This window comes from Macrobrachium rosenbergii, chromosome 12 (assembly GCF_040412425.1).
Source record: "Macrobrachium rosenbergii isolate ZJJX-2024 chromosome 12, ASM4041242v1, whole genome shotgun sequence".
NCBI lineage: Eukaryota > Metazoa > Arthropoda > Malacostraca > Decapoda > Palaemonidae > Macrobrachium > Macrobrachium rosenbergii.
This window is the reverse complement of record NC_089752.1, coordinates 11,453,025-11,478,000: the sequence shown is the minus strand read 5'-3', so window position 1 is coordinate 11,478,000 and position 24,976 is coordinate 11,453,025. Positions and strand designations below refer to the sequence as shown.

At 35.1% G+C, this 24,976-nt stretch overlaps 1 protein-coding gene across 1 annotated transcript in view; it reads left to right on the top strand.

Moving 5' to 3' along the window:
• The window catches only part of Alk (Anaplastic lymphoma kinase), a 1,114,821-nt gene that overhangs the window by 332,232 nt on the left and 757,613 nt on the right, over window positions 1-24,976 (top strand). Inside the window, exon 3 of the mRNA XM_067113483.1 lies at window positions 24,311-24,412. Within this exon, the coding sequence (XP_066969584.1) occupies window positions 24,311-24,412 (102 nt within the window). The remainder of the gene's footprint in view (window positions 1-24,310; window positions 24,413-24,976) is intronic.

Below are 24,976 nucleotides of genomic sequence, written 5' to 3'. Positions count from 1 at the left end.
AGTTATATATGGACCTTGGTCGCATTATATGTCACGTATATGTACGTATGTATGTGTATATGATTGTGTATGTATATGTATATGTATGTATATATATATATATAATATATATATATATATATATATATATATATATATATATAGACAAAATCACGAAGGAGAGAAACAACGGAGTGCTGCAAGGCCTTTCGACGATAGTCCTTTACTTAGCAGGCTGATATCGAAAGGCCTTGCAGCACTCCATTGTTTCTCTCCCTTTGGGATTTTTTGTCTTTATTTATATATTCATCACATTCCATATTTTCGTATTGATTTCAGTTATATATACATATATGTGTGTATATATATATATATATATATATATACATATATGTGTGTATATATATATATATATATATATATATATATATATATATATATATATATATATACATATACAGTATATATATATACACAGATAAAAAAGCAAATCCATAGTAAGTACTCTGAGGGGAAAAGAAAGGCCAAAACTAATAATCAGCTTGACATATTCATACTTTGACTGGTAAATCAAGGTTAAAAGGCCCGCGAAGATTTCTCTCCATACGACGGTTCTACTTCGTATCACTGAGTCATCCTTTCACCCTCAAACCTTTTTTCCGCTTTTGCATACCTCCACATTTTTCAGATTTTATTCATTCTTACGTAGCATATTTACTGCGTAAATTATCTCAGCCGCTTCAGCGTTGCACCTTTAATTCGATTCAATATCTGCACTTCATACATTTCAGCAGTGGCTGGAATAGACGCCTTCTTTCTCAAAAGATCTTTTACTTAATCCGCTCTGCCTTTTGTGCTTCTCAGAACTTTTGCTTCACCTCATCTCTCATCCTACCGTCATCCTTCATATTCTCTCCCAGTCACACATAGGAGTCAACAGCTACCGTTCTTCAATCGCCCACATTAATATTTATATCATCAAAGTGGAACGCTTTAACGAGTTCTAAAGTTGAACTTTTTTTTTCATGCAGCGCATATGAACGACATTGTGACGTTCTATGAACATTTGTAAATTGCTTATCCAATGCAGCATGTAGTTGTGTATGTTATTTTGTCCAGTTTTTAAAAGGGCGAGAGTCGTCCATGTTAGAAACTTCTGAATGCCTCTAATTACGTAATGCAGTTTCCACGTAGTTCGTGGGGTTAGTCGCGGGAGATTTTGTTTCATGAATAGGCAGGGAAAGTTGTTCTTAATTAATGGGAATAATAAGGCAAAACATTTGTTTCTGCATGCCAAGATAATTTAAATATATTGTGAAAGATACATCATTCATAATATGATAGAACTTTTGAATTTAAGTCCCCGTTATATATGTTTAGCAGTTCGTTATTGTAAGCACTATTGTTAATGAGATACGCTGAATTGAAAGCTGTCGACATTTTATTTTATGTAAATTCGTTGCAAGGACCTCGTATTGCTGTAGTCTTTAGTAATCACCATTGCCCCATTACTCTCAAGTTTATCGAAAGATTATTTATATTATACTAATTGCTTTAGTTCTTGTTTAGTCTAGGGTAATCGTTAAATTGCTCGTGATTTTCATATACATTTTTTGTGCCCAGGTTTATATTTCTCCATAGAAATATAAACGAAACCATTATTATATATATGACAATCTCTTTTCGTAAGGGCCATTATCGGTGGTAATTAGATCATTCTTAATATACAACATCTAAGAACACGTTTTCGACCAAAACTTTCATGTCTTCCCGAAAACGCTACGAAGGCATGTTTCGCTAATATTACTTCGCCAGCTTAGTGAATCACTTTCTGTCATCTGACGCTCGTAATATGTTGCCAGAACCCTGATGTGATGTGACTAAATTTTCTTGAAAGGACTCGCAATTCTTAGCTATCATAACATGCAGCACAAGGGCACTTTACCAACTTTCTTTGCTTCTTTTGCTTTTATTGGTGACCTTATGGAATGACAGAACATTTTAGTCCTTGAATAAGAATTGCAAATACCACTGCCGTTGCTTTCAGAAATGATATTGCAAGTAGGCATTCCGATTTTAGGGAAATGATAACGGAGTAAGGATTGTAGAATGTGTTGAAGTGGCGAACATGTGGTCTTTCCTGGATTTTTTTCCACTTCATTTATTTTTCGAGAAAATGGTATGTCCTGCGCATGACCGTTGAGGGTTTTTATATATATATATATACACACGTATATATACCGTATATATTATATATATATATGTATATATATATATATATATATATATATATATATATATATATATATATATATTATACACATACATACATACATACATATACATGCTTAAAAAATCACAATAGATGCACGTGGCTTCAGTATATAAGCGATTCCCACAGGAAAATGACAGGGAGAGGTTCAGTACGTTTATTTGTGCCCAGACGATGCGTTAATAAACGTGAAAGCGCTTGGTACTGAACTTCTGCCTGTCATTTTCCTGTGGGTTACAGAGGCCCGGGAGGACTTTATTATTTATATTTGTTATTACATATACTTATGCATATTATATATGTGTATATATACACACATATATTAATATGTATATATATTTCACCAACGTAGGGTAAGGGTTACTTCTTCGAGGTCCAACCGACTGCAGTTACATTATCCTATACATTACACATTTTAATGGAACGCTGACCACTTCCGTATGTTGCTCTCTCTCTCTCTCTCTCTCTCTCTCTCTCTCTCTCTCTCTCTCTCTCTCTCTCTCTCTCTCTCTCTGGCCTCATAATCATAACCCACAACAGTAAAACAATGACCAGGTATATAGATCACTGTTTATGCCAACAGAGGCTAGCTTAGCACACCACCACTTAGGCAACGAGGGCACTTTCTCACAAGCACACACACACACACACACACACACACACACAGGTTATGATTACATGCATTAATAAAAGTGTAAGTATACATCCAAGACGTTATTAGAAGAATACATTTTGCCGTTGTAACAGTTGGTTGGCAAAGGAAAGCTTGTAAGATTTGACCTTCATAAAAATAGTCTGGTGAAATTGTTATTGCCAGCTTTTCTTGTCGTTTGAGAACCACTTCACAATGGCCACGCTCTTTTTCTTTTGGGTCCAGAGTGGCTTATAAACTTTCTCAGTAATTTGTGCAAGATTAGGAGTGCTTTCCTATCTAACAATCGATGAAGTGAATGACTCTTTTTCACCAATTAATAAAAATGGAATAGTTTTAGTTTTCTGTAGAAGAAAACTATTGTGCCGGCGTTGTCCGTCCGCACTTTTTCTGTCCGCTCTCAGATCTTAAAAACTACTGAGGCTAGAGGACTGCAAATTGGTATGTTGATCATCCACTCTCCAATCATCAAACACACCTAATTGGAGCCCTCTAGCCTTGTAGTTTTTATTTTATTTAAGGTTAAAGTTAGCCACAATCGTGCTTCTGGCAACAATATAGGATATGCCACCACCCGGCCGCGGCTCATACAGCATTATACCTAGACCACTGAAAAATAGACCTGTTTTCGGTGGCCTTGATTATGCGCTGTAGCGGCTGTACAGAAAACTCGATTGCTCCGAAGAAACCTCGGGGCATTTTTTACTTGTTTTTTCTTATAAATAGGTTATTTAATCGGGACTTCCAATAAAGCTTCTGTTTAAGCAAGCACATTGCTTGTCAATACCGAATTTTATTTTATGTTCTTGTTTGCAGGCAAGAAGCGATTAAACATCCGAGTGTTTGCACACCTCATTAAAACTTTTCCTAATTCTCTGCCAATTTATGAAAGTGTTTTGTTTTCATTCTTACGTCACATCTTTGTCATTGGGTTTGGCTTTCCACCTTTGAGTATTATCTGTCTTCATTTGCCTTGCCGTTGCATATACAACCGATAATGATATCAGTTATCTCCAATTTTCGCAGTGTTTTCTTAAGAGATTTTTCTGGTTAAAAGAAATGCAGTATTGGCTGTAACGTTCTAGGAATTATTGCGGGTGCTTTCTTTTCGTTCCGATATCTGCAAAGTAATGAATTTTGTCGTCCCTTTAGTACAGTGGTTGAACAATTTTTTTATCCTGTAAAATATGTGGAATGACTTTCTGGAATGGCTTTCTTTACAAACTAAATAATGAAAGCTAAGCAAAACGTTTTCGTAATAACGATATCAATCTCGAAATCATACGAGATAGTGAGAGCTAGGCCTAGAGAATTAAGATACTGTTTGAAGTGTGTAGATGGGTAAAAACTGACGTGGAGGAAATGGAGATCAAGAGATCTTATCATGAAACAGCCCTGTTTGTGTGTGTGTGAGAGAGAGAGAGAGAGAGAGAGAGAGAGAGAGAGAGAGAGAGAGAGCGAGCCTGTACTGAGTTTTGTTATATACCAGTTGCCCGCCATTTGGTGCATTGGATGCAACTAACTTTATTTTGCTTTTTTAAACCCATTACAATAATAATTTTTTGACTTACAAACATTCCAAACTTGAATTTTGTTGGTTGCATTCTTTCGAGAGCTCTGTTTCAAAACATGTCGTATTAATGTGAAATTTCATACAGTACAATTGGTGGTAAGAATCCCATTTAAGTATTATGTGACACGCTGTGGAGCAGTGATCCAGAATCCATAACAGTCAGTTATAAGAAAGCAAGATTTTTTATTTGTGTTAGTATTTACTTTCTGCCCATTTTTGCGCTCTACAGTAGGCGCTCTTTTGCGAGAAAATGTTTCTTGATGGCGCTGTAGGAAAGCTCAAAGTTCCTGTGTTGCCCACGTAAGCCATCATCAAGACACCGGGAGGGAACTTCCTAAGAACTTTTCAAAAGGAAGAACAGCCACCTGTTCTCTTAACAGATGTTTGATTACGGGGAGTGACATTATCAGCTTTTGTAAATATTATTATTATTATTATTATTATTATTATTATTATTATTATTATTATTATTATTATTATTATTAATTACATTGTAAACCAGCAGTCTTCCTTTTCTCCTCCGGCCCGGTAGTAGTAGTAGTAGTAGTAGTAGTAGTAGTAGCAGCAGCAGTACCAGTAGTAGTAGTCATAGAAACCATTATAGTAGTTGTAATCATAGTTGAAACAATTGCTGCTGTTGTTGCTGTGTATTTTTATCAAGAAGAGAAGCTTTGGATAAATATAAGATGTATAATCAGTTCAGCAGGTGGCAAATGAAATCAAATTCCGTATTATCAGTGTTAAATTTCTAGCTGGGTCATTAGGTATACCTGTGACAGAAACCATTCTTAGGGGAAAGCTTACTCAGATGTGCACACAGAAAGAAGTTGTATTTATTTGGTACACCCGGAGAGAGAGAGAGAGAGAGAGAGAGAGAGAGAGAGAGAGAGAGAGAGAGAGAGAGAGAGAGAGAGAGAGAGAGAGAGGTGTCTATGCGTGCAATAAATGTGTTGGATTAAGAGGACATAAAAAGAGAGAGAGAGAGAGAGAGAGAGAGAGGTCGATGCGTGTAATAAATGTGTAGGAATAAGAGGATAAAAAAATAAGGAGAGAGGGGGAGAGAGGTCTAAGTTTGTAATAAATATTTTGGATTAAGAGGACATAAAAATAAGGAGAGAGAGAGAGAGAGACGTGTTTATGCGTGTAATAAATGTGTTGGATTAAGAGTATATAAAAAGAGAGAGAGAGAGAGAGAGAGAGAGAGAGAGAGAGAGAGAGAGAGAGAGAGAGGCCTAAGTTTGTAATAAATGTGTTGGATTAAGAGGACATAAAAATAAGAGAGAGTGTATACGTGTAATAAATGTGTTTGATTAGAGGATATGAAAATAAGGAGAGAGAGAGAGAGAGAGAGAGAGAGAGAGAGAGAGAGAGAGAGAGGTGTATATGCGTGTAATAAATGTGTTTGATTAAGAGGATATGAAAATAAGGAGAGAGAGAGAGAGAGAGAGAGAGAGAGAGAGAGAGAGAGAGAGAGGTCTGAGCTTGTGATAAATGTATTGGATCAAGAGGACACAAAAATAAGGGAGAGAGAGAGAGAGAGAGAGAGAGAGAGAGAGAGAGAGAGAGAGAGAGAGAGAGAGGCCTGTGCGCGTAATAAATATGTTCGATTATGAGGACATGAAATTGATAGGATAATGGAAAAAGAGATTTTTATTAGGCCTAGTGTACTTCACTACCCTCATATTGTACTTTATATATTGAAAAATTACCTCATAAGCAAAAAGAATGAAAAAAACGCAATGTGATTATTTGAAATATGCTCAGCACGAACTTTCACTCTTTATCTTTTATTTTCGCACCGGGCTTCTCATTAGTATGAGCAGTACCTGGGCCCAGTGCTATTCTGAATAGCAAGTTGACGTGAGCGGTAGCGAATGTGGTTGTGTTATGCGTACTGTAGAAAATTCAGTCTTTTAAATGCACTTCGAATTTTGCACCGCAAATGTGCTCCACTGCCTTCTAAAAGTCGTGTTGACCAGTTGCACTATTACGACTTCAAAATGATAGTGCGTGCATATTACTTTATACAGTGCTGTCTTTACTGATGTGTACTATAATAATAATGATGATGATAATAATAATAATACTATATATATTTATAAATATGTAATATGACACTATGTCATATTTATATATATATATATATATATATATATATATATATATATATATATATATATATATATATATATATATATATATATGTATAATACAGACATATACATACACATATATATGTGTGTGTATTATACATATATATATTTAGATATATATTATATTTATATAATATCTCATTTTATATACCATAATGCCTTATAACTTCTCAATTTCTTCAAATTTTGGAAACGGTTGTCACTACTAAGCCTAGATCCATATTAAGAACGAAATGTAATTATTCGGATGCCCGGCGGAGACTTGTTGGAGGCTTAGTAGTGACAAGCGTTTCCAAAATAGGAGGAAATCGAGAAGTTAAGTGGGCACTGTTGTTAATAAAAAAAAATACATCCGTATCTGGTAAAAAGTGATAAATGGATTCCAAATATATATTATATATAAATGTGTGTGTGTGTATATATATATATATATATATATATATATATATATATATATACACGTATGTATGTGTGTGTTCACAAACGATGGCAGAATTAGGTCATAAATATTTAGAATTATTATACATTTAATACTGTTTTTCTGTTTTTAGATCATGTAAAGAACCTCCAACATTTTCGTCCTTGTCACAACAAACCTGAATATTTTGTCACTTTTTAAAAGTTAAGTCATGAAAGTTCGTGAACTTATAGTGGCTATTAATTAATACTCCAGTTTACCGAAGTTTCAACATCACCTAATTGGTAGAGAGGAAGGTAATGGAAACTGGTAGAAAACTCGCATTACCAAATCTAGATGGAAGTATAGTTGGAACTGTTTAAAACAAACTGAAAAAAAAAGTGGAATGCTCAATAGTAGTTGATTCACTTTTTCATACACGCATACTCTCTCTCTCTCTCTCTCTCTCTCTCTCTCTCTCTCTCTCTCTCTCTCTCTCTCTCTCTCTCTCTCTCTCTCTCTCTATATATATATATATATATATATATAAATATATATATATATATATATACATACATACATGCATATACCTACACACACACACACACACACACACACACATATATATATATATATATATATATATATATATATATATATATATATATATATATATATATATATATATATATATTAAGTGCTGGTATGGAATAAGTAAATCTATGCTTTGTTCTACTAGTGAACATTTCATATTTTTCAATTTGTATTAAACTATTGCAACTATAATTCCACCTAATTGTCGTAATGCTAGATTCTTACCAGAGTCCATTGTCTTCTCTACCACTTACATAAGCTCTTGATGTTGAAATTTCTGTAAACTAGAGCATTAATTGATGGACACCATGAGTTCACGAACTTTCATCACTATATATATATTATATATATATACATATATATACATAGATATATATACACACCTTATATATTTATATTATATTTTTTCTGGAGATATTTTGTTTTAATACTGCCTTACAGGCATAGTCAGAGGACTCAGTCACGGTACAAGTGGCTCCTGGGGCACAGTGCCCCATATTTAGTAATGTCTGTTCCTGTGTTGTATGTGACCTTTACCTACTATAAACTCAAGTTTAAATCGCTGTGAAATGAAAATCTAGTGCATATGTATGTGAGGTATTTAAGTATTTGTGAAGCATGTATACTGTACATTGAAGAGTTGTTTCCACAAAACTGCATTAGAATTTTCCATTCTGTCCAGGCAATTTATTCCGTGAAGATGACTTATATCGTTTCTACTACAAGTAAAATAATCAGTCTGTTATGTTACACACTGTAACATTACTGTAACAGCGTCCGGCATCAAAACGGGAGTTCTGCTAGTGAAGAGAAGGAAAGTAAGTGCTAATCATTAAAAGCTTAGCTTAACATGCATTTCTTTGGTAGTTAAACAGTCATTCAAATTATCATTAATGGATGAAAGATCAGACAGTGAGGTAACTAATTCAAGAAAAAATTCTAGGAATTAATCGCCTACTGTCGGTATGTGTCTCGCCTTTATCCTTAGTGTAAACCTAGTTTAAAACCATTAATTTCCTTCTTGCCATACGTTCTGTTTTGACAGCAAAGAATGGTAACATGTTTTTATATATCAAATTTGTTTTAATCTAACGTCATAATCTACCTTTATTTCTTTATCCTTCTGTTATCACAAAACTGGTCGGGTATCCCGAGTTACGTGCGGACATTATATAGCTTTTACTCTCCAGGAGTTCATTGGTATCATTTTTATTTTGTGAGAGATAACTTACGCTTATATGGGCTCGAGGTTAATGCGGTACTTAACAAGTTGTCAAACTCATTTCAACATGATTTTAATAAAATTGAAAAATTACCATCCCGAGTAAAGTAGTCTGGTATACAACGGTTATAAACAAAGTGGCATCTTTAAATTACGAGACTGACCAATACTTGCTTGATATTTGCCTACAGGCAGATGAAAGAAAAAAAAAAAAGGAGAAGCCACTCGGTACTTAATTTCTCCAGTGCTTAGCTGTTGCTTTCTCTTACCAGTCAGTTAGGCACTGCCGAGTTGCTGGGTTTGGTGCACGGTAATAGTGACTCCCTCGTTTGCTGATCATTCCCATGTCAGTTTTAACTGACAATGTTTCCTTTGCAGTTGTGGTCTTTTCATTTGCCGATGTAATTTTCCAGAATGAATCCTCCTTCTCTACACTAATAATTTGTGGGGGATACTTGCTTGACGCGTTGCTGCAATTAGTTGGTCGTTATAGTTCTTCTCTTGGGAGGGGATAGGGACCGGTGTGACAGAATTTGAATATATCTCAGTCCAGCAGCACATCCGTTCTCCATTTTCTCACAGTCGTAACTTGAGGGCTATTTTGGTATACTTTTCCCTGCAGCGCTGTATCACGGTAGCATTTGCTTTGGAGCTTGGAAGATCTGCGCCAAAACAATGTTCTTGAGGATACCACTTCCGTTGTTTTATATATACAGAATATTGGCTGGTATTTTTGGGGTGAATGAAATCAGTATCCAATTCCGCAAATTAATCTTGCTTCCCAAAGGAAAACTCATCTACCTTTATATATAAAAAAAAATTGGAAATGATAAATACCCATATACGTTTTTTCATGCATAAGTGAAATTTTTCCTCATGAGTATATTTAATGTATTTATTTAAATTTTGATTCATGAGTACAGAATTTTGTGCAGTTATTTCTCCCCTCCTGTGATTCATCGACATTTCTGTCTTTAACGTGAACATTAATATGCGTGATTTCATTCTTAACGGACATTTAAAGGAAACTCCCGAAACTACAGCTGAGATTATTCCACACTCCACAATACCCACACCCACCATATCTTGATTGGGATCCTAAGTTGTCTTGTCAGATGAGTGTTGTTCTATTGAGGGGTAATGTGTTTAGTTCCTCATTGGAAGGGTTGGTATCGTCCTCGGCTAGCACTCTGCTGGGCCCGCGTTTGATTCACCGACCGGCCAGTGAAGAATTAGAGAAATTTATTTCTGGTGATAGAAATTCATTTCTCGTTATAATGTGGCTCGGATTCCACAATAAGCTGTAGGTCCCGTTGCTAGGTAACCAACTGGTTCTTAGCCACGTAAAATAAATCTAATCCTTAGGGCCAGCCGTAGGAGAGCTGTTAATCAGCTCAGTGGTCTGGTTAAATTAAGGTATACTTATGTATCTCTCCCTTCATATTCTGGACATAAAGTGGTATTATGTATCACCTGAAAGGGCAGACACTCGTTGAATGTATAATACCTTCATTTTGTACAAAATCATGATAATATCTGATTAATCACATCGCGTAATCTTATAAACGACGTTCATGCTTGTATGGAAATTCTTTCTTTAAACCATTAGTATTTATATGGGTGAATATTCTTTATTTAAGCTACAGCAGGTTTGGTGGAAATCCCAAATCTGTGACTAACGATTCCGGGCACAACTGTTCATCAGCATCAAGTGAAGAGTTTATTTAGTTCTTCGCCGTTTTAGTATTCTGTAAAAGAAAACTATTGTGCCGGTTTTGTCTGTCCGTCCGCACTTTATTCTGTCCGCCCTCAGATCTTAAAAACTACTGAGGCTAGAGGGCTGCAAATTGGTATGTTGATCATCCACCCTGCAATCATCAAAAATGCCAAATTGCAGCCCTCTAGCCTCAGCAGTTTTTATTTTATTTAAGGTTAAAGTTAGTCATAATAGTGCTTCTGGCAACGCTACAGGATTGGCCACCACCAGGCCGTTGTTAAAGTTTCATTGGCCGCGGCTCATAAAGCATTTTACCAAGACCGCCGAAAGAGAGATCTATTTTCTGTGGCCTTGATTATACGATGTACAGAAAACTCGATTACTCCGAAGAAACTTCGGCGTAGTTTTTACTTGTTTTATCTTGACCTCATTAGCCGTCGACATTTGCATAACAATTAGGTTGTTAAAGAGCAGTAATATTCCGAAAACATTTCCGAATGTGTAAAGGAAGAAAATAGGAAACAAGATACCGGAATTCTTCCGTTATTGTTTTTATAGAATTCAGAAGCAATCTGATTTCAGAGATCAGTAGAGGTTTAATAGGCTTCAGTGTATAACGAAATTTCTATATTTTAATAGAATTATGGATTAACGTCAGTAGATTGTTTTTTATTAGGGAAGAATGGTATCAGTTGTTTGTTTATCAAAGCACCTTGTAACATTCCAGAGTAAACGAAAATTCTGTATATAACACATACCCATGTATAGAGTGTAGAACCAATGTATTCATATTGTGAACTAAAATATTTTACATTATACTAAAGTTTGCTTAGGTTTGTATATGAGTCAGTTTCATAATAATTGTTGTTGCTCAATGGAAGCCATTATGAGCTGTTGAAAATATTCAGTTTGGAGAAAGAGTAATTTAGTGCTCTGGTGATGAATACCCTTATGGAAGACATATTACCTATGGTAAAGGTAATTAGCATTGCTGTAATTAGATCCACCAGTTCAGGATATTTAAAAGAGTTATAATGTATGTTTGCACACGTAAAGTGAATCCCTCTCCTCTTTACTTCGGTCACTATTTACAAAACTTTGAATGGAATATAGTTTCCGACATTATCTTCGCTATAAATGGGAAAATTCCTTCTTGCAGCTTACGTTGCAAACCAGTTTTGTATTTTGAAACTAATTAGTCCATTTTTTTCAATACCAGTTCTACGAACTATTACGTTTTAGCTGACTTAGTTTTAAGAGGATATAGTGTTCAATTTTAATACCGGTGTTGCTGCCTACCATTACCCGAAGATATTATAGCGAAACAAATAATGACTCGGGATCGGAGATTCTGTGGGAGAGAAAAAGTTTTTTTTTTTTCTCCTCTTTGTGTTAGGAGAGGTAACGTAGACTCGCTATCGTTCGTTTTTACTTAACTGGTATCGATGGCGTTTTTTTAATCACGCTCTTCAAAAAAGAATTAAAGAAGGAAGCGATTCACTCTGTGCTCCAATTCGTATTGTTTCGAACGATGTAATCTTCTTATACTATCGTACGCATTTTGACAATTGAGAACTCTTATAAGAGAAACAGAGGTTACAGATCATCTGGAAATGGAATTTCGATAACACGTGGACATGCTTGTATAATGTCCATAACTTGTTTTTCTCTTTCGCCTCCACATTATCTGTTAGTTCTTGTTACATGCTTTTTTCAGCAAAGCTATGACCGCATTTCACTTGTGATAAGAAACCTCTCTCTCTCTCTCTCTCTCTCTCTCTCTCTCTCTCTCTCTCTCTCTCTCTCTCCTCATGAGGGTGAATGTTAATGTAAGTGAAAAAAAAAAAGTGTGTAAATTCATGCGCTAAATAAAAAAATTTTTGCATTGTCCCATTACAGTCACAATCTGTCCTCTAGCAGCCAGTATTGTCTTTGGTCCATAATTTGGTCAAGATGAAATTCAAATAACTTTTTAAACTTAGAACCTGATGGAATAGGTGCAGCTAGTTCAGAGTACAGCTTGAGGTTCTAGCATGACCAGTCAGTAAAACACTACGTAGTGAAAATGTAAAAAAAATTGATATACTTCTTTCCTTGCCTTCTGGTTTAAATAGTTCAGTGTTCTTTCTACCTTACCGCAAGTAGAAACAATGAAAATCAGTATGCCATGAGTCTATCGCAGGATGCACCTAACAAAGGTATTTTTATGATTGATAGACGCAGAAACGTCAAGTATTAGGTTATACATGGCATGTAAGACAACCACTCTCTCCTCCTCCCGTCCCCAGTATCCAAAGGTCATAAAGGGAATTGGAACCTGAGTACTTACGTACTTGAGGTTTTCCCGGGCAAGCGACTAGGCGCTGATCGGTCGGTGTTGGGTAAATTCGCTGGTATGATAGGCCTTAGTCGCTTGCCCGGGGAAAACCTCATATTAGCATATATATATATATATATATATATATATATATATATATATATATATATATATATATATATATATATATATATATATATATATTACTTTGTGTATTTATATATATATTATTACACATAGGGTTTTATTATTGTTTTCCGCTGCTTGCCTGTTCAACTAACAAAAGTAATCTTGGTAGAATAGGGAACATTTTCGATGAAGTGGCCGACGAATGTAACTAGGCTTATTTACGGTAGTTTCACAAATCCCCGTAGCCAAGATATAAGGGAAAATTTACTGGTTTGGAAAAAGTTTGCAAATTCATGTCTGCTGAAGATGTTAGTAGATCGAAAATAATCGTAATCTTGGTAAGAGATTGCAATGAAGAGGAAATGAACTCGCAGCGATATTTAACATTTTTTCGGTTGTGAAACATGAGGTGTAGAAAAATTTTGATTTTTATTCATTATACCGCCTTCGGAAAGGTTATTTGTTCAGCAACTATTTCTAAGCAGATGACGATTGGTGAGGGATAAATACTGTTTGTTTTTATCACGCCATATGTTTATTAAATTTGTGTAGATATATATATAAAGGCAAGTGTGATGATACTCCTGTTATGATAATTTACGCAAAGTCATTAATGTACCTAAATCCCTTAATACATAACACTGTCAGATCAAGATGGGCTTTCCGTTTCACTCTCTATACTTGTGCAGTAAACGATCCAAACTAGCAGTGAAGTTACCTCATATGTGTTACAATTATTCGATATATTCTCATAGTTTGGGAATGGTTTTATTTTGGGCATTCTTGTTATTTAGAATCTTTTAAACATACGTGGATATAGATATGTACTTTATATATACAGTGTATATATATTATATATATAACATATATATATGTATATATATTTATATACATATATATATATATATATATATATATATATATATATATATATATATATATATATAAATATAAATTTCTGACTCACATAAGGATCAAACCCAAGTCTTTCAATTAGTTGATTATTTATTCATATATATATATATATATATATATATATATATATATATATATATATATATATATATATATTATATATATATATATATATATATATATAATGTGTGAGTATACTAACATAATACATAATACATACTCTTTTTGCTTAATGGACATGCGCGTATCCTCTGGCTATCACATCTCTCAGGTAGGCCTGTGCCCCGTTGCTAAGGTCTTGATTAAATGTCTTCTCCCTACCTTTATCCTGGATACGGCATCCAACGCCCTCTTGCGTCCTGATGGATGGCAGGATGTGTAGTGAAGTTTGAATGCGTAGTCTGGATGTGAGTAGGTTCGTGGACATCGATTCGGCAATTCCTGGCCTTTGGCTGCTGTTTTTCTGTTCGACTGTTCTCGTTGTTTATACTAGTTCTTCTGTCGTAGGTCTCCATGCCATTCGGTTCAGTGTTGAAAATAGCCCCACAGTCTTCTGTGATAATACAGACGGCTGCTAAGCGCAGTCGTAGTGTGACCAATGTGGATAGCTTATGGGGACTCTAAAGTTGCCCTGGTCACATGAATTTATACACCAGATGTCTATTTTTTTTAAATATCTGTATTTTCGTACTATAACAATAATAGAACTTTGTCATATTGTACGTTTAGTTAACATTCTTATTTGGGTATAAAAAACGTGAAATAGATTTTTTCTTTGCTGATTTTTGTTTATATATGCACTTTTTAATATTCCCTTTCTTAGCTTGATAACAGGAACAGAAAAAATCCCAAACTATCCTTGGTTTTTAAGACCTAAGTTTCATAATCAATCAATCAGTCAATCTTCTTCCTGCGCGCACACACACACACACACACACACACACACACACACACACACACACACACACACGGCAAGCATTGTGGAAGGGGACAGCGAGCTAGGAACATCAACCCAAATGTCCTACAGAACACTCGATGAACTAGATGGGTATACCTCCTCCCAGAGTTATATTTTATGGAAAAAAAAAGACTCTCATTTCTCTCTCTCTCTCTCTCTCTCTCTCTCTCTCTCTCTCTCTCTCTCTCTCTCTCTCTCTCTCTCTTCACATTTTGTGTGTGTGTGTGTGTATATATATATATATATATATATATATATATATATATATATATATATATATATATATATATATAGTACAGTACGAAAATACAGATATTTCACAAAAATATATATATAAACCACTCATCTTTTTCGCCTTTCGGGAGGGAGTAGCACAAAAGGTACAGGCTTCCATTTTGTATGCGAGTCTTAAGGGATGGTGCTGCTAGCCTCATCCACTTTCCGCGATCCCACCAGAAGCTGTTACCCGTCTACAGCTGATGGAATGAAGGACATTTGCCCGGGAACCGTCCACACGCCAAGCAATTGCCGTAGTGCGCGCTACATAACATATTCCAGGTGCCTACTTTGCCTGACTGCGTCATCCAAAGGTGGCCAGTGGCGTTGCCACATCTGTACGACAGACATTGCCCTTTGGGGTTTATACAGAGATGGTTGTGGCTTATCCAATCAGCTAGTAGGCATCTAGACGATAAACGTTTGTGGTAAGGGCTTCGAAATAAGAACATCGCAAACGGCTTGTTGAGAACTGGTCGGTCAACACAAGGGGAAAAGAAATGTTTTATATATTTACACTCACAAATAAATATTTATTATAGTTAGTAAAACCTGAAAGCATACCCTTCGAATTCTGAATAATTGCTTGTGTGGGGATTGTATCCAGTTATGTTTTAATGTTATGTAATGGGAAGCGCTTGAGTTTTCCTTCCAGAAATCACTACATAAAGTTGTAGAAACATGTAGACTGATATACTATAGAAATACGCTTCGATGTATATGTTTTTATGCGTGTGGGTGATAGAAAATGATAAATGCTTGAATATCTCAAAAGTGATCATTACATTGATTTTTAAAGAATTGCCATTAATTTTGACGGGAGTAAAACCAAAGTTGGTAATATTGCTGTGTTGGGAGAATATCAGGGGCCTGTACCAGCGACTCATTATTTATTCACTTATTTCACAGAAAAAATTTCTCCCTAAGGAGGGGTAGTGCCATCAGTGCATCTTAGGCGGTGCACTGTAGGTATTACTTAAGGTTCTTTGCAGCGGCTCTACAGCCCTTGGCTGTAACCCCTTTCATTCCTTTTACTGTACCTCCGTTCATTTCATCTTTCTTCCGTCTTACTTTCCACCCACTCTCAACAATTGTTTTATAGTGCAGCTGCGAGGTTTTCCCCCTGGCCGAATGTCTCTCTTGCGTAATCCTTTTAAATTGGCTGACACTCACTCTGGCAGAAATTGATAATCGGTTTGTGTAAGAGTTTCGCGTGGATAATCTTGTTCTGACTGATGTGGAGCACTTTGCGACCAGTTTTGAGATTTGCGAAAAGTGTAACATTTTGTTTGTATCCCTCACGTTCAGGATTTGCGAAATTTCACTTCGTGGCGTAATATTCCTAGCGATATACCTTAACAGATTATCGGCAGTTTCACTTATAAGGTTAATATCTGTCAGTTCAAGATACACACACGCGTGTAAATATATATATATATATATATATATATATATATATATATATATATATATATATATATATATATATATATATATATATATTTATATATATACATATAGTATATATATATATATATATTTATATATATATATATATATATATATATATATATATTTATATATATATATATATATATATATATATATATTATATATATTATATATATACAACATATAAAACTTTTTAAGCTTAGATGTAGATTCCCTGTTCGCAAAAGTACCAGTACAGGACGTTCTATAGCTTTTGAGAGAAAAATTAGCCCCCAATTCAGATACTTATATATATATATATATATATATATATATATATATATATATATATATATATACATATACATGTGTGTGTATCTCGAATAGCTGAATTTGCAGTCTGCTGCGTCATGAAATGACTGAGATAATGTGAGCTCCTGACTACTACGGAACCCAAGTGTGATTGCTTTATCGTTATGCAAATTCCTCTCGTAACAACCGAGTGTGTTCATTTGGGTGAAATTGCTCAGAGGATTATGAGAAGTTGTGATCCAAGACACACACAGAAGGGAAGCTCCAACAGTTAAAGCTGAAATCTGTTCCGCAATCGTAGACTCCAGCAGGTTTTCGAATTGACTTTAGAACACATTCAAGTACTCAATTAGGAGCGAATGAAAGAGAGAGAAAAGAACTTGTTCTATTTTATTATGAGTAAAGTACTTAGTACAGGCTATTTGCTGTGTTGCTACTGAACATTCGAATTATTATTCGTGGAAAATCAGTAATAATAAATTTTCTTACAGCAATTCATAATTGTTGTGATGATTAGCAACATTAATGTTTTATTTGCTCAGAATAGTTGCCTTCCTTAACACACTGCTTTTGAATCCCAAATGTTTAACAAGAATTCTCCAAATTAACAGAATCGTGAATATCGCGTTTGCTCTGAAACATCGCCGAACGAGCGGTAATAAGAAAATTGAGCAAACGGCATTTCAGTTTATCGCCACTGATCGCAATAATCGACTATTTTCCACTTCATCCATCTCCTTGTTTGCAAGCCTCTTATCTCGCAAAGGTTTGAATTTATCCTTTCATTTTAATCTTGCCTTCTCATTGAACAGACGTTGCTTTCCGAATAATGGGACTTGAATCAGCCCTTGGTCCATTATTAAAGGGAAGGGTTAGATCCATTGAAACGAGAGAGACACTCGTTTACTTCCCGAGATGCGTCTCTCAGACCAAGTGAATGGCTCCAGCCGACTCTGTTTATTGATTTCCAATCTGTCAGTTGCGTATTTAGGCTACAACGGAGTGAAAGGGCCTCTTCCTTTTCTGGCTGTTTACTAATTGGAAGGATGGTGAATGATCAGAGCAGCCTCTTCTATTTAAAGGCCAGTGGCTTCAGGATGCTTATTATTATGTTGTTGGTATGAGGAGACTGTGAATATTTTTGTTAATAATTTACGTGTTGTAAAGTCATTCATTTTTATTGCTAGGTTTTTGAGGCGCAGGGGTTATGAGATAGTTTTTAAGGTGCACGGGTTATCAGATTCCAGGGAGTGCTGAATTCTAAATTGTTTTTAAATTCATTGTTCGCTTAATTCACTATCGGGTCATCCTTGGTACAAAGTAATTCAATATTTCAGAGTCAGAATGTTTTGTAGGCTTTCGGTAGTGATATAGGTGTGTGTAGACTCATTCATTAATGTTTATTTACATTCTGAAATTTTCTTATAGGAAAAAGTTTGCATTTGCTCTACCCGACTAAATAGTTATAGATAAAATTAAGTTTGCCATCTGAAGAATTACCATGTAGTCATATTTCATTGCATTAATTTGATATAAGTATTGATCTACAATTATCGCTCCTCATGCCTGTCTCTTCCATTAGTGGACGCTACGTACTTTGAAGATCCTCTGCATCCATAATCTGCTGGGCACCAGTGATTCCACGTAGTAGAGGTCGGTCTTTATGTAAAGGTAGATCAGCCTTATTGGACATTGTTATGGTTGCAAATCCGTTTAAGCCTAAGAGAGACTATAACACTACTTTAAGCACCATTTTTTTCCCATGGATTATTTCTCGTCCGTTATGTATACTGTACATGTACAGTATGTTTTGTTATCTTGATCATTACTTGAGCAGTTGACTATTTTGGGCCTATTTTCCTTCATCATTGCATATATGTACACCCTATTGTTTGGAACCTTGCTTTGTTAATATCTTTTATTAAATGGACCCATATATACGTGCACCTTGAGGATAATATATTATAACCTCAAACTGATAATCTGGAAAATTATTTTCATGTAAAATATATCCTTTTATGTAAAATATATCCTTGTATAAGTTCGTTCCATGCACAGTAATGATAATTTCACAGAGTTGTGTTAATTACTTAAGGGAAACAGTTCAGTACTTTCATTTCTTGCCCATAGGTTCTGCGTAGCTAAACATAAATAGTGGGCTGAAGCTGGAATTCATTTGCTTTTATTTTAAGAAGAATCCAGTGAAGTATATTGGCCTTTTCAGGTTAGCTTATTTATGCAGCTTTGCTTTGTGTTTTCATTTAATGCAACAGAGCGTCTTCGTATGATGAAATACAAGATTTTTTTTCGTGATCAGGAGAGCAAAAATCTCTCTCTCTCTCTCTCTCTCTCTCTCTCTCTCTCTCTCTCTCTCTCTCTCTCTCTCTCTCTCTCTCTCTCTCTCTCAGTAAAGTGGAATGGACTCTTGTAAATTACTGTATTTGTTACCACGGCCATTATGGCTAGATAAAGTGAGTCGGGCTTTTAGTCTTTTCCTTTAAAGGAGGTTTCCTTTCATTGAAAATCCAACCTCAAAGACGTTTAGGTTCCATCTCGGAATGGGGATACTGTATCTGCAGCCAGATTAGGAAAGCTTTAACGAAATATACAGCTGTCCATTACCTAAGGAAGGAAGGATACAGAAGAAAAAATACCACTCGTAGAATGGGACTTTTTTCATCTTTCTTTGACGGGTTTTCTTGCATCGGTGTAACCCATGTGGCACATTTTAAGGATTGTAATAATTAGCGAATGATACTAACAGGTGCATGTACGCTTGCAGATGTACTGTGCATAATTTGCTCTTTTCAAAATCGATGAGTTATGCTTTGTATCTATCTTCAAGCCGAATAATTTATTCTTCAAAATTTTATTTTGTAAAATTTATGACTATTTATGGATAATGTATTGCGTTACAATTCAGGACTGTTTATTTTGCGGTCATGTTAGGTGATGCTTCATTAGTAAAAGAAATTGAAGAATAAAAGTAAAACAATCGTACTTAACATTACGCATATTAGACTGGATATGAGTCTATTGCAAAAATAGTTCACCCATACCCTCAAATGACGGTTAATAGAAGAAAGGGTTGAGTCCTGTCCTTAACATTGGGACGCCGTTCGGGAACTTAGATCAAGGTACTTTTATATTGAACCAGCTGACCAACTCGGCGCTGCCCAGGAAAACTCTGAAGTACTCAGAAAAATTTTCCTGCATCTCCTTTAAATTGTTTTATCATGTAGTAATATATATATATATATATATATATATATATATATATATATATATATATATATATATATATATATATATATATATATATATATATGTGTGTGTGTGTGTGTGTGTGTGTGTGTACTGTTTCATTTGACCAAACCTAATATTGTAAAGTATTCAGGAGCAAACAGCATCAACATAATACACCCTGATCCGCCGAAAGTCCTTTAAAATCGACGAAGGTAACCATTACTGTCTGAAGTTGCAGAAAAAAAATCTTTATAACTCATTCAGACTTCGATATCTCGTCTGTAGCTTTTCTCTCTCTCTCTCTCTCTCTCTCTCTCTCTCTCTCTCTCTCTCTCTCTCTCTCTCTCTCTCTCTCCCCCGCTGTTTCTCTGTCTTTCCTACGTCTAAATTGAAAGATCTCTCTCTCTCTCTCTCTCTCTCTTAAGATGTGGAGATGATGTCTTCATAAGCCCCTCGTTACCGTTTGATTAATGACAGACTGATAACAAACAACAGTAAGGCCTACCACCCCTACCTCATCTCTCTCTCTCTCTCTCTCTCTCTCTCTCTCTCTCTCTCTCTCTCTCTCTCTCTCTCTCTCTTGTCTGTCTCAACACACCCATTCACTGTCATAGAATTCAACATCCTTAGGATGTGTATTCACCATCACATAGTGACACGTGGTAACTACAACAACCCATCAATTCATACCTCTTGCTGATGTAACCATATACAGTAAAAAGATTGTTTATGGTTATATATCAGAATGATATATAATCATTTCTATCTTCTATCAACGTGTATTTATTCAAAACAATAAATAACCGATTTCCTATATAATCATTTCTATCTTCTATCAACGTGTTTTTATTCAAAACAATAAATAACCGATTGCCTTACTTTCCTTCACGAGAGGAATGATTTTGTTTGATACATGATTACGTCATCACCAAAGGTACTAATTGACCGGGTTTCTATATGCTGTCCGGACATGCAAAGCGGTAATTTTTGTTCTACTGATATATGCATGCGCGGATGGCGAAGAATCTCTCTCTCTCTCTCTCTCTATCTCTCTCTTTCCCTCTTTCTTCTTTTCAGCCAGATCAGAATCTAACAGTATGATTTCACAGCAATAACGGAAAAACAACCTGAACTGATGAAAGACATGTCAGCAGGGTAACTATTCTCGACGCCCTTTCCATCAGACAACTCAAACTGGCAATGTTTTTATGAAGAAAAATCGCAAATAATTTACGCTTTTAAAGCATTTTGTTATGCAAATCAGTTATAAAATAATGTATATTAAATTTAAAACTTTGTAACAAAACATTTATAGAATAATACTATTCATATTTAAAGATAATAACGGCCATGTTTACAATGGTTGTGATACATGGCAACGATTCCTTTCACGCAGCAGTGGGAGGGAAGCTGGAATTTCGTCGGTTTCCTCTAGTTTTTTGCCATGTAGGTTTTTAAGGTTGATTTATCGAGGTAATAAACAATTATTTTATTAATAATCATGAATTATGATAACAAAAATTCATGTAAATTCTGATAAAAAATTGATGTTATAGGAAATTTGGATTTATTGTTGTTGGTTAATCTTACGTCTGAAAGTGCCTGGAAGAAAAGGTGGAGCGTCGGGTGAAAACTGAGAATTGACCCATAAAGCACTGAAGAAAAAGGTGACGGAACCGGTAAAAACGAAAATTTCATATGTTTTTTCTGTGTTTGTTGTCTGTCACGGGGGTATGGGTTTGAAACCTACCCTATTATCCAAGTTGGGAATTACATTACTTTATGACGGAATAAAGGTATATAATTCTAATAATGTCAAACACATCTGTTCAATTTTTTGGATGTACTAAACTGATTGTCGTGGGAGGAGTTTAATGACGTCACCAACAGAAAAGACAGCGGGTTTTCTGCCCAAGCTACTGATGATTCCTATAAAGTGAAAATATGAACAGCACCAGTAAAAACGAAAATTTAATTTGCTTTGTCTGTGTTTGTATGTCTGTCACGGGGTAGGGGTTTAATTTTGAGGTATAAACCTTCGTTGGGTCACATAGGGGCTGCGTGCCAAATTTTGTCTGCCTCTGTCAAACAGTTTGGATTTCTTTAGCGTCCAAACATACGTCCAAACATACAAACATTCACTTTTATATATATAGATAGATACCTCTATATCTGCCAGCCGTGAGGGAGGTCCTTGGCTAGCCCCGGGCGGGACTACGACAGGTCAAAATGTGCTCTGTATTACCTAATAACTATCATTGTTACATGTGTTTTATTATGCAGATGGTTATTATTGGTTGGCATTAAAACTCGGGAGACCCCTGATGCCCCTCGTAATTAATCGCTTTTGCGTATTTTAGACACTACATTAATTTTCTCGCCTGCCTGTTACTTAAAAACCGTTATAGTTAATTGAACTTTCATTTGATTTTCCTTTAGTTTCCTTTTCTTATTTTTCATGTAATTCCCTTGCATTTTCCTTCTTTTTACAATTTCTCGACTCGCTTCCATTAATCCGTTCTGCTCAGTCTTTTTCAATAGTCTCTTCGAAGTCAACTTTCAGGGGCTTCCAATCTCCCAGTTTCTTCCTCTTCAGCAAGTCTGTAATCCCCATAATGGCACTCTTCAGACCAAAGTTAACAATCTGCTTTAAACATTTTGAACCTCGCATTAGGGTTTCGCTTCCCACTTTAGATGATTTTTGGACTTGTGTATTGTTTTTATTTCAGGGTAACACTTCTTGGTATCGTTAACTATTTCTTCCTTTTACTGAACTTTATTCTTTTCTCTATTTCTAGGTCGCTATCCTTAGCCATCCTAAAAATGACTGTGAGGCTAAATTTGTCTCTTTACGATTTACATAAACCTCCGATTTAGTTGAGCAAAACGTTTGAAGAGTCTCGCATTGGGAAATTGGTATTTTTATTTAATAGAGATCATTATTGTTTTGAATGTTAATAAATAATGCAGTTGGTAGATGTACAGTTATTCCCTTCCATTAATTCAATATAAAGCAATTAGTTTCCCAACAGAGATCTGGAGTGGATCAGAAAATGAAGTAACTTAAGTGTATGAGCCGATGGCTGATACCTCACGACGATGAAAATCCAGTGATATATATATATATATATATATATATATATATATATATATATATATATATATATATATATATATATACAGTATATATATATATATACAGTATATATATATATATATATATATATATATATATATATATATGTATGTATGTATATAAAATCTTTGCTGTTTTTTTGCGTCTGATAATCGCATCCTGTTCTGTATAAGCTTTTTATAAAATTTTCTTGAAAGCCTCTACCAAAATAATGACCATAACGATAGTAATGTTGAATTTGTCTTAATAAGAGTATAGAATACGTGGAAAAATACGTATAGTTTCACGATAAGTGCTAATGTGCTGCATTGTTTGGAATACCTTTATTTTCATTTTTGTTTTAAACCTCCATTCCTGTAATTTTTTTTTTAAATGTATATGTTTATAAATCGACGTACTATACCTTTAGTAAAGAGCAATAGCTATTCACTATTACTAGATAATGCATTTGTTAGGAGTGTTGAATAACGGTGCGTGCTTTGTTTTGTCGTCGATAATCTCAAAAATTACTTTTATAACATTGTAGCTGTCTCTTTCATACTAAGAAAGTATGAGTTATTAGTCAACCAAACTTTTTTACCATAATAGATTTCTACTAATGAATGACATGAATCGTTGGATTTAAGCATTAAATTAATTGTCGCTCCTTCGACATTCTGTAGCATCTCTGCTATGAAAGGTAAGGGGGTAGAGCCGTCAGTGCACGTCACGCATTACTGTAGGTTCTTTGCAGCGTCCCGTCGGCCCCTAGCTGCAACCCTTCTCATTCCTTTTACTATACCTCCATTCATATTCTTTTTCTTCTCTCTTACTTTCCAATCTCTGCAAACAATTGTTCCAACATTATTTTCAGCGCTGAATGACCTCATAGGTCCCAATGCTTGTCTTTTGGCTTAGATTTTATAATCTAGTTCCAAACGTTGTCCTAATTAGAATGGATGAAGTGAAAACCGTTTTAATTTTAGCTGAATCATATAAACGACTGTATTAGTAACTATAAGAAAATGGTATAATTTTACATGTCATTTCAGACTCGTGTCGTAGGAGGAACGAGATAGAACCGTGTGGGGAAGAAGCCGCCTCCGACCCTTCCTGTATGTGCCGAATACGACCCGGTTGTGATGACGAGTGTGGTGAGTACACATACTCAGCATTAATTTTCAAATGATTTCGACATTAGTTTTTAATTGTGAACGAATATTTTTACATGAAATTATATTTACTAGTGATTTTTGCTTATATATTATGGGATATGATTCATAGATTTATTTTATTTCATAACATCACTGCCATCACATTCATCACATTAAATTGTCAAAGTATCTAGTGAATTCTGTCGATATCTCAGTGCTAACTTGCTAAGCCAACTGTGTTTATACGAAGTGCGACCGGCGCAAATGACTTTCGTAGTGGTAAGTCATCTTAGCCAACTGTTTGGTATTCGGAATAGAGCTTTGGAAGGGAATCCACTGATATCACTTGATTGTTTTGGAAACAACTCTCGACCACGATTTATAGGTAATTTATTTATCATTGAATTACGCAATTCTTTTCCTTGCAAGGTCACTGAACCATCGGTTTTTGTTTTGTGTGCTAAGTCGTGTTTCCCAGTATTAAGTTTAATAATTTAACGGCTGGTTTCTCATAAAATTTTGGCCAGTTTTCAAGAACCACAATGAAATGTGGAGTTACATAAT